The sequence below is a fragment of the Cololabis saira genome, chromosome 15 (assembly GCF_033807715.1).
Source record: "Cololabis saira isolate AMF1-May2022 chromosome 15, fColSai1.1, whole genome shotgun sequence".
NCBI classification, from domain to species: domain Eukaryota; kingdom Metazoa; phylum Chordata; class Actinopteri; order Beloniformes; family Belonidae; genus Cololabis; species Cololabis saira.
This window is the reverse complement of record NC_084601.1, coordinates 42,973,677-42,984,758: the sequence shown is the minus strand read 5'-3', so window position 1 is coordinate 42,984,758 and position 11,082 is coordinate 42,973,677. Positions and strand designations below refer to the sequence as shown.

Here is an 11,082-nt window from a genome sequence, read left to right as displayed (position 1 = left end):
AAAGTGATTAATAATTAATAAAACAAATGTGTGCCAACTCAAATATATGTTTGCCTCAATGCAACGTTTTGACTCGTTCAGTCTTCTTCAGGCAAAGGCACAAAGTAACACTGGCTCAGATCTGTGAAGAACGTCTGCACTGTCCGAGGAGCAAGAGCAGAATGAATATAATATATATTAATATAATTATATATCAATGTATATGGAGGATTTTTTGTGCCAAAATTAAATAAATAAATACATCATTAATTAATTAATTAAAATGGGAATTAAATATATCATTAATTAATTAAATGTGTCATTAATTAATTAAAATTAGAATTAAATATGTCATTAATTAATTAAAATACAATTAATTTTAAGTAAAAAATATATTTATTATTTCAGCATTTAATTAATTAATGACACATTTAATTAATGATTTCATGAAATGTAAAACTGACAGTTTTACATTTCATGATTCACACGCAGCACCACAAAATCATTAATTAAATGTGTCATTAATTAATTAAATTAAGTTATACATTTCATGATTCACACGCAACACGAAATAATTAATTAAATGCTGAAATAATAAATATATTTTTTTGCTTAAAATGAATTATATTTTAATTAATTAATGACATATTGAATTCTAGTTTTAATTAATTAATGACACATTTAATTAATTAATGATATATTTCATTCCCATTTTAATTAATTAATGATGTATTTATTTATTTAATTTTGGCACAAAAAATCCTCCATAAATGTAAGCTCCTCCTGCTCTATTATACCCTCCTCTCTGTCACCGGATCTTGGGTTACTGAAAACTGGTTTTAAATAATAAATGATCAAATGAAATCACCAATGAATAAAAAAATAAATATAACAAAAATGCTTTCCAAAAAGAAGGAAAGAAATCCTCTACTTGATGTTTTGAAAACAATCTTATCATTTTTATTAAAAAAATAAAAATTAATTTTAAACTAATTTTAAGGAAAAATAAATAAAAAGATGTTTTTATGAAATAAAATGAACAAAAATGAGTTTTAAAAGAGAGATGTTGTTGCTCCGAATGCCAGAAGCAGAATGAGCCTCCTGGTGGCTCCGCCTTTTATACCCTCTGTTTTTAACCGTCTTTACCGGCTGTTTTACCAGCAACTTTACACAGAAATCATTTACTGTCTTAACCCCTTGAATACTGAATATGAAATAGAATTTTATTATTTTAAACCTTTTAACCTTGTTTTTAATAAAATGTATGTAATGTTTATTTTAATTATTTCAAAATAAAGAACTTTTAACCTTGAATAAGACTAAAAAAAATATTAATGCCATACCTTTTTTAAGATTAAAATCTTTTTAACCCTGTTTTTTAAATTAAATAAATCTAAGACTTGAATTTTAGATGAATGAGATTAAGGTTAGGGTTAGGAAAAGGAACCCGTCCCCCATAGACAGGAGGTGTCCGGTCTGTCCGGGCAGCTCCCAATGATGGTTGTTCACTCATTCATCACCATTAGGATTTATTTATATAAGGAAAAAATAATTAGGAAAATGAAAAGTTATTAATAATCAATAAAACAAATGTGTTCCAACTCAAATATGTTTGCCTCAACGCAACCTTTCGACTCGTTCAGTCTTCTTCAGGCAAAGGCACAAAGAAACAGTCTTAGAAACTATTAATGTAAGCTCCCCCTGCTCTATTTACACCCTCCTGCTCTCTGTCACTGGATCTTGGGTTACTGAAAATTGGTTTTAAATAATAACGTCTAGTAAAATGAAATGAAAACATTCTATTTTAAGGTTTTCTAAACCTAGACTTTTTTTCTTTTTTATTGAGACTTTTTTTGTTTGTATTTATCCAGATTTAAAAGAAAAAAAAATTAACTAAGTTTCAATGTATTCTTGAGTTTTAATGTATGAATTTGTTTTAACCATGAATGTGTAGGGTTAGGGTTAGGGTTGGTTATGTGAAGGAAAATAAACCAGTCCTTCCAGAGGAAGACCGGAAATGCACGGTCCATCCGACCGTATGCTACTCAGCCCCTCCTCTTCCTCAGGCTTATTTATAGTTTTTTTACTTTCTGACTTTCCCTTACGTCATTCTAATTAGTGTTTTTTTCTTGTCTTTATTTGTCCCATTATTTTTTCTTTCTCTTGGGTTTGGGCACGTCATTTCGGCTTATTTTAGCCTTCATCAGGTGTCTTTGCCTGTATTTCTTCTTTAATTTAGTTAGGCACCAACTGTTCTTTTCCCTCCATTTCTGTTATTGGGTTTGGGTTAAAAGAACCTTCTTCAGCTTGTAGGGTTTTGGAAGGTTTGAGTAGCTGAGAGGTCCATGCTTGGTTGCTGTGTTTCTTGCTCTCTTGTTTATAGGGGAGGGGGAGCGTCCAGTTGGTCCGGTAGAAAAAAATAAGATAATATAAAATAAAGAATAAAAGGAAGCCTGGTCATGGTGGCTTATTTTAGCCTTCCAGGTGTCTGTTGCAGTTAATCCTGTTTCAAACATCCCGGCATGACTCGCTGTGGGTGCTCTGATATATACAGGACTGTCTCAGAAAATTAGAATATTGTGATTTTCTGTAATGCAATTACAAAAACAAGAATGTCATACATTCTGGATTCATTACAAATCAACTGAAATATTGCAAGCCTTTTATTATTTTAATATTGCTGATCATGGTTTACAGCTTAAGAAAACTCAAATATCCTATCACAAAAAAATAGAATATTCTGGGATTCTTAATCTTAAACTGTAATCCATAATCAGTAATATTAAAATAATAAAAGGCTTGCAATATTTCAGTTGATTTGTAATGAATTCAGAATGTATGACTTTTTTGTTTTTTTAATTGCATTACAGAAAATAAAGAACTTCATCACAATATTCAAATTTTCTGACACAGTCCTGTATATATGTATATATATTAGGGCTGGGACTTTATCGCGTTAATTCAGTTAATTAATTAGAGAAACATAACGCAACAAAAAAAAACGCATTTAATCGCAATTTACTTTTGCACTCCAAACAGTGCAGAACGTTTCTCATTGCACGAGTTCCCTGTATAAATTACCCGTAATACTGATGCACAGAACTCAACACCAGAAACAACAATGGAAACCCAAACCGATGGGAAGTTGTTGCTGGTTCGGTGGACGGAAATTTTAGTTTTAAAAAACTAGAGTGAAAACCTGGATAAAAGAACAGTTGTGTACAAATTGTGCAAGAAAGAATTTGCCTACTCACAGACAAAAAAACATTTGTAAATCAGGTTATATTTGTGTGTGCATCAAAAATACATTTGTGTATCTTGTCCTACGCACGTGTGAATTGTTCTGTGCATGTGTGAAACTGTGTGTGTATTTGCAAATCGGTCTGTGCATTTGTAAAACTTGTCCTGTGCATTTGTGAATTATGAGACTGTTCTAGCTCCATATTTAGCTGCTTCCTTGAATTGTCCATCTCTCTCCTGGATGCGTCTTTTTTCCGTGGGCATTTCAAATTGTCTTCATTTTAACAAAACATACAAGATTAGATTGCTGTTTAATCACATTGAGTGAATTATTTGAATGGTGCATTATTTTCATCATGCATCTTGCATGATAAAACGAAATCAGCAGCTGGCTGTCAGATTATTTAGGCTCACTAAACGTCCCAAACTCAACATTGGATTTTAGAGGAGTTGATTGTGATCATTTGGTATACTGTGTAGGCTACATTTCAAGCTCACCTTTTCAGACCTGTCAGGGCGTCCCCCCCCCCCAACCCTCCCTTCTGCCTGTCTCTCAAGGAGGTGTCTGGTGGATCTGAATAAGTGACTCTGATGACTTTATTTTAGAAAAATTATCAAAATTACGAATAAAAAAGAAAATCATGTTGAAATATGAAATCATATTATTTTCCCCCTCCCTCGGAAGGGCAACATCAGCCAAGGACGGCATGAGGAAGGTTGCCAAGACACGTCTCTGCAGGCGTGTTTCATTGTGATCCCAGTGAGTTAAAAATATCTCAACCGGTGAAACTGGTTCAACCGTTGTTGCAGTTTCCTCCAAAACCTCATTAAGTGCTTTTGTCTTACTGCTTTCTCACTTATTTTTTTCTATTAATTTTGTTTTATCAATAATTTTGTGTCAAATGCCAAGTAATGTGTCATTTCATGCTTTTGCTCATTTAAAGAGATTTTTTTTTTCTGACATGGTTTTTTTATTTTTTATTATTTGTTTATTAACTCACACTCTTTACTTTCAGTTATGGATAAAACATGTAAATAGTGTTTTTATTTTGAAATTGAAACATGTTTTCCTGTTAATAAAAACAACTAAACGATTGTTTCTGGAACATTTATTCACGTTTTCATTTGTGTTTGGGACAGTAAAATGTTCTGAAACCTGTAAGTTTATACAAAACATATGCTTGGAGAGTAATTGCTGTGTTTTTTTACTCTCCTGTTTATAGGGGAGGGGAAGCGTCCGGTTGGTCCGGTAGAAAAAAGATAATATAAAATAAAGAATAAAAGGAAGCCTGGTCATGTTGGCTTATTTTAGCCTTTATTTTAGACTTTATCACGTTAATTACGATTAATTAATTAGAGAAAAACAACGCGACAAAAAAAAAACGAAACGCATTTAATCGCAATTTACTTTTGCACTCCAAACAGTGCGGAACGTTTCTCATTGCACGAGTTCCCTGTATAAGTTACCCGTAATACTGATGCACAGAACTCGACACGAGAAACAACAATGGAAACCCAAACCGATGGGAAGTCGTTGTTGGTTCGGTGGGCGGAAATTTTTGTTTTAAAAAACTACAGAGTGAAAACCTGGATAAAAGAACAGTTGTGTACAAACTGTGCAAGAAAGAATTTGCCTATCACCGCGGCCGGCTCTACGCAGGGGCAACTCAAACAGATGTCCTGCCCCCTCAAATCAAACATTTAGAAGTGAAAAATCCGCTGATAGAAACACACGTTAATCAAACCCTCTCTTCTCTCATGTCAGTGCAGTGTGTGTCCTCACACAGCCTGCTGTCAGGCCTCCATGCCTCCGTAAACATCCGATAGATGACAGTAGCAAATTAGGCCACGCCCACATTCCGGTGAAAACAAACATACATTATGTCGTTGCCGACCAATGATCGGCAACGTTACATGGAAAAAATTAAAGAAATAGGAGATGTATATTGTCCATACAGCCTCCCGGAGGAGAGGTGGGTAAACGAGCCCACTCAGTGGCCAGAGGTTCATACCCACATATTTATTGCTACCTCATTGAATCTATGTAATGTAATGTATGACATCTATCACTTTCTATATCAATATATATATACAGTATATGTGTGTGTGTGTGTGTGTGTGTGTGTATGTGTGTGTGTGTGTGTGTGTGTGTGTGTGTGTGTATAAAGTTGGAATACAATATTTTTTACCTCTTTCCATGAAATGATTGACAATGTAATTTATTCTTGATAGATAAAGATATATTCTGAAAATTGTATTGATCAATCTCATTGCACCTGCCCCAGTGAAGGAGATTCAGTTCTACACGGAGAAGACTAAAAGCAAGCAAGCAGTGAGGAGAAAGGAGAGGGCCATTCCAATGGCAAACCATGCCCCCACAACAGCAGTTCCTGGAAATGTTGTCTGCCACTGAAAAAATGCCAATTGGTCTAAACATTTTGCAGAGCCTTTTAAGCCAAAGTTATGGTTTCAAAATCCATCAGAATTCTCTGATGAGCAAGTGTTGGCGATCGAGCAGGCAGCATGTGCAAGATGGCATGAGGAAAGAGTGGGGAGGGTGACGGGTTCATCAGCGCACAAGGTGCTTCATACCTCTCTTGAGAATCCTTCATAAGCCCTGCTGAAAGAAATAATGAAGAAAGGATCTCCAAAAAACAACCTGAATGCTGATCCCATCATTTGGGGTAGAATTCATGAAAAGGCCATGAGTGTGAGGGCCCGTTCATCTTATTTTATTTTTTAAAAACGATATAATTTACATTAAAATGTATTTGAAATAGTTAAATGGATTCTCTTACTTATATTATAGAAATTTGGAGGGGTTTAAAACACATATAATTCATCGATATGGGGGTTAAAACAATTGTAAATTGAGTCATTTTTAAATAAAGCTCTCAGTTGACTGCTGGAGCTTGACGAGTGAACTCTCTCGGCCTTCTCACCCAGCAGAATCTGTGTGTTTATTTCAGCTACTTTTTTCTTTTATTTCTTTACTTTTTGGACATGAAGAAGACCATACTATAAGGTCGAAACGTCGTCCACCTTTTCTTTTTCTTTTCTTTTTTTAAGTACACCTTCCTAAGTAGTTGAATACAATTTGTGTCTTGTATTATTATTATTTTTTATCTTTTTAAGAAAACAAAGAAAAAAATCATAAAAATTGAAAATATTAAAAAACTGTTTCTTAATAGCCCATTATGGGGGACGCTGACTGGACTCCGGTCCACAGGGGGCGCTGGAGGAACCAGCAGAACCGGGACTGGGACGGCCCGTGCTCCTCCTGCCTTCTTTGATAGGCACGTTTATTGTTCTAATTCTAACCATAACCCTAACCCCCACCCCTAACCCTAACCCCTAACCCCAACCCCTAACCCTAACCCAAACCCTAACCCCAAACCCTAATCTAACCCAAACCATAACCCTAACCCCTAACCCAAACCCCAAACCCTAACCCTAACCCTAAGAGAAAACTAGGCTAAAATATGAGGATAATTAATCAGTTAGCCCACTGTGTCATCTTTATAATCCTGCAAAGTCTCTGCCTCACCTGTTGCTTTTTGCAGCCAACTCTGCAGAGATGTGCTTCCTTTAGCTGCTTCCTTGAATTGTCCGTCTCTCTCCTGGATGCGTCTTTTTTCCGTGGGCATTTCGAATTGTCTTCATTTTAACAAAACATACAAGATTAGATTGCTGTTTAATCACATTGAGTGAATTATTTGAATGGTGCATTATTTTCATCATGCATCTTGCTTGATAAAACGAAATCAGCAGCTGGCTGTCGGATTATTTAGGCTCACTAAACGTCCCAAACTCAACATTGGATTTTAGAGGAGTTGATTGTGATCATTTGGTATACTGTGTAGGCTACATTTCAAGCTCACCTTTTCAGACGTGTCAGGCCGTCCCCCCCCAACCCTCCCTTCTGCCCATCTCTCAAGGAGGTGTCTGGTGAATCTGAATAAGTGACTCTGATGACTTTATTTTAGAAAAATTATCAAAATTACGAATGAAAAAGAAAATCATGTTGAAATATGATATCATATTATTTTCCCTCGGAAGGGCAACATCAGCCAAGGACGGCATGAGGAAAGTTGCCAAGACACGTCTCTGCAGGCGTGTTTCATTGTGATCCCAGCGAGTTAAAAATATCTCAACCGGTGAAACCGGTTCAACCGTTGTTGCAGTTTCCTCCAAAACCTCATTAAATGCTTTTGTCTTACTGCTTTCTCACTTATTTTTTTCTATTCATTTTGTTTTATCAATAATTTTGTGTCAAATGCCAAGTAATGTGTCATTTCATGCTTTTGCTCATTTAAAGAGAACATTTTTTTTTCTGACCTGGATTTTTTTCTTTTTTTATTATTTGTTTATTAACTCACACTCTTTACTTTCAGTTATGGATAAAACATGTAAATAGTGTTTTTATTATGAAATTGAAACATGTTTTCCTGTTAAAAAAAAACAACTAAACGATTGTTTCTGGAACATTTATTCACGTTTTAATTTTGTGTTTGGGACAGTAAAATGTTCTGAAACCAGTAAGTTTATACAAAACATATGCTTGGAGAGTCAGACTGTTAATTACTGAAAAAAGAAACAATACAATAATACAGTATAAGTAAGAGACTATTTAAGTGTTTTTATGAACAGCTCCAGTGTCGCCTCCTACTCATAGGAATATTGAAATGTACCTGGTGACTCGTGAGAAGAACAGGTCTTTCAGGTTTAACTGAAAGATCATTGGAACATTTTTGACAGGACTGAACGGAGCTGAGACGCCATTTCAGGGTGGAGGTTATGAACTAAAAACCTGAAATAAAAGGACTTAAATCTGTGATACAGAGGGACATTTAACTGGTGAGTCTACCGATTGAAGGATATTTCAAAGATTTGAAAAAATGGATGAAAAAACTCTTTTTAAAAATTACCTGAGCTGCCACGTTTGTTTAGAGATTTTCAAAGATCCGGTGTCTCTGGGCTGCAGCCACAACTTCTGTTCAAGCTGCCTGAAAACGTTCTGGGAAGAAGCTAAAAACAGAAACTGTCCCATCTGTAAAAGAAAATCTTCTAAAGACCTTGTTGTGAGCTTTTCACTGAAGGAACTTGCCGACTCTTTTGCTGGAAAACAGGCAGGTGGATCGTCTGAGACTGAAAAAGAAGAAAAGAGGCTGGAGGAAGTTTGTAAGAAACACCCAGAAAAACCTCCACTGTTCTGTATAGACGAACAGAGAGCTGTGTGTTCTGTCTGTGAGCTTTTTCTGCACCAGAACCACAAAGTGGTTCCTGTAGAAGAAGCAGTCGGTGAGCTGAAGGAGCTGCTGAAATCTGACTTAAAGTCTCTGCAGGACAAGAGGAACAAATACAAACAAGTGGAGAAAACATATGATGATCTGGTTCAACACTCGGAGAAGCAGCTGCTGTCCACAGAGAAGCAGATCAGAGCAGAGTTCAACAAACTCCAGCAGTTCCTGAAGGAGGAAGAGGAGTCCAGACTGGCAGCTCTGAGGGAGGAAGAGGAGCAGAAGGGGAGGAGAATCAGCGGGGAGATAAAGAGGATCCAGGAGCAGATCTCCTCTCTGTCAGACAGCATCTCTGCTGTGGAAGAAGAGCTGCAGAAAGACAACATGACGTTCCTCAGCAGGTTTAAACCCACCCGGGACAGAGCCAGAGAGCAGAGCTCAGTGTCAGATCCACGGCTGCTCTCAGGAACTCTGGTAGACGAGGCCAAACACCTGGGAAACCTGGCCTTCAGAGTCTGGGAGAGGATGGGGGACCAGGTCCACTTCAGCCCGGTGGTTCTGGACCCAAACACTGCACACACCTGTCTCTATCTGTCTGCTGATCTGACCAGTGTGAGACGTGGAGATACAAAGCAGCAGCTTCCTGATAATCCTGAGAGAAATGTCAAGTATGCCGATGTTTTTGGTTCTGAGGGTTTTACCTCAGGGAAACACAGCTGGGAGGTGGAGGTGGGAGATTATCCCGGCTGGATTATAGGTTTGGTTAAAGACTCCGTTGACAGGAAGGGAGAGTTGCTTCCTTCACCTGAATATGGAATCTGGTGTTTATGGCATGGTGATGGAAAATACATCAATGGTGTTAGTGAGTTCATCACGATGAAGACGAGTCTCCGGAGGATCAGAGTCCAGCTGGACTATGACGGGGGGAAGGTTTCCTTCTACAACGCTGAAGACAAGAAACACATCTACACTTACAGAGACACTTTCACTGAGAAACTCTTCCCTTATTTTGGGATTGGAAAGTCTGGTGATGCAAAAACTTCTGAGATCAGAATCTGTCAGACAAAGAATAGATTAACCTGAGTTTTGATGGAATAACTTTTCCAAGATCGGATTATTTTAAGTAAAAAGTTCACATGTACAAACAAATGAATCTCAAAACTTTGAAAATACAACACATTTAAAACATTCAGCGTATTTGTTCAGCGATGAATAAGATACCAAAATATAAAGGTTTGTAAAGTTGTGATTCTGTTTATCCAAGTTTGTATTAATGTTATAAATGTGCTGGAATCACTGAGATTAGATTTTATGTTTTACTTTCAAACTTTACTGTTTAAATAAATGTAGTAAACAGTTAAATATGACTTAAAAATCCACCATGTTCCTAAATCTGAGAGCTATTTTTAATCAACCTGCTGATTTTATAACATTTGAAGAGGAAAAGTCAAATAAAATCATTCTGTGTAAATGTTTTAAGTGTTCAAATGTCAGAGTTTATAAGTTGCTCCTCAAGTTTCATTACAAAGATCAGAGTTTTTAAACAAACTGGAACTAAAAGATACTAAAACATGAAAAACTGTTTAAACGTCTAAAAACACAGCTGGTTCTCATGTGAGCAAATGTTTTATAATTGTTGCTTCATATCTTTTTAAACCTTTTTTAAATGTATCATGTATGTTAATTTCATAATTTTTGACTGTGGTTCTTAAAACCTTCATATATGAAACATTGATTTTGTTTAAGTTTCTTTCAATCAAACATCTGTGTTAACCTGGTAAACAAACATGATCATGATTTATTTTAATCATTTGATATCGTGACATAATAAACTGCATGTAATTTCTTTTAGGGGAAAATAAAACATTAATGAAGTGAATTGACTTCAGTTTAATGAGTCTGTAAAAACAGGGAGAGACAGGTTTCTATTTAAATGGTCATTTTCTTGATAACAGCTGAACTGTTAGGGTTTGGAACACCCTTCCTCCACCAAAGGGCGACAAAGCACCGCAGCTGATCCCTATCATCGTCCCCACATCTGACACCACTCAGCCTCGTCACCCAGTCTGCTCTTAAGCATGCCTCCCACAAGCTGCAGTGTCGGATTATTCTCTCCAGCTCAGTATGTATGCTGCCTGTTTTCTTGGTCTTCCATGGTCTCCTGTTCGTGGACCTCAGATTCAGAGAAACTTTATTCATCCCCGAGGGGCAATTCAGGACAACTGAGCAGCATCCGCTCAGCTGCCGGCCGGTCGACCACAACGAGCACCGACCCTCCCTTCCTGGGTCCTTTGGATTACTTTTTCCAGCCGTGAGTAGCCCTCCGGTCTGCGCCTTTTGTTTGGACTTTCCAGCCGCGTTTTTTCGGTCTGTGATTTTGTGTTTGTATTCCTTCCCTCCTTTTGGAGCGCCTTTTGTTAAATAAACTTTGTTATACCTGAACCTTGTACGTGTTGTCCTGCATTTCGGTCTGCCCTCCTTCCCTCGAGCCTAACATGAACACATTTTCTTGAAGTTAGAGAAACACGTGTAGCACGTAAAGCCAACGCAGCAACAATCCCAAGAATCAGAGAAGTAGAGGATTAATATTATAATACAGAATGAAAGCCAAACTGACAAAAAG

The 11,082-nt window shown here is 36.7% G+C and overlaps 1 protein-coding gene across 1 annotated transcript; it reads left to right on the top strand.

Annotated features, from left to right (window-relative positions):
* Nucleotides 1–7,980: 7,980 nt before the first annotated feature.
* Nucleotides 7,981–10,850, top strand: LOC133461353 (nuclear factor 7, ovary-like). Its single transcript, XM_061742240.1, has one exon. The coding sequence runs from the start codon at nucleotides 8,118–8,120 to the stop codon at nucleotides 9,540–9,542; it is 1,425 nt and encodes a 474-aa protein (XP_061598224.1). The 5' UTR covers nucleotides 7,981–8,117; the 3' UTR covers nucleotides 9,543–10,850.
* Nucleotides 10,851–11,082: the final 232 nt, after the last annotated feature.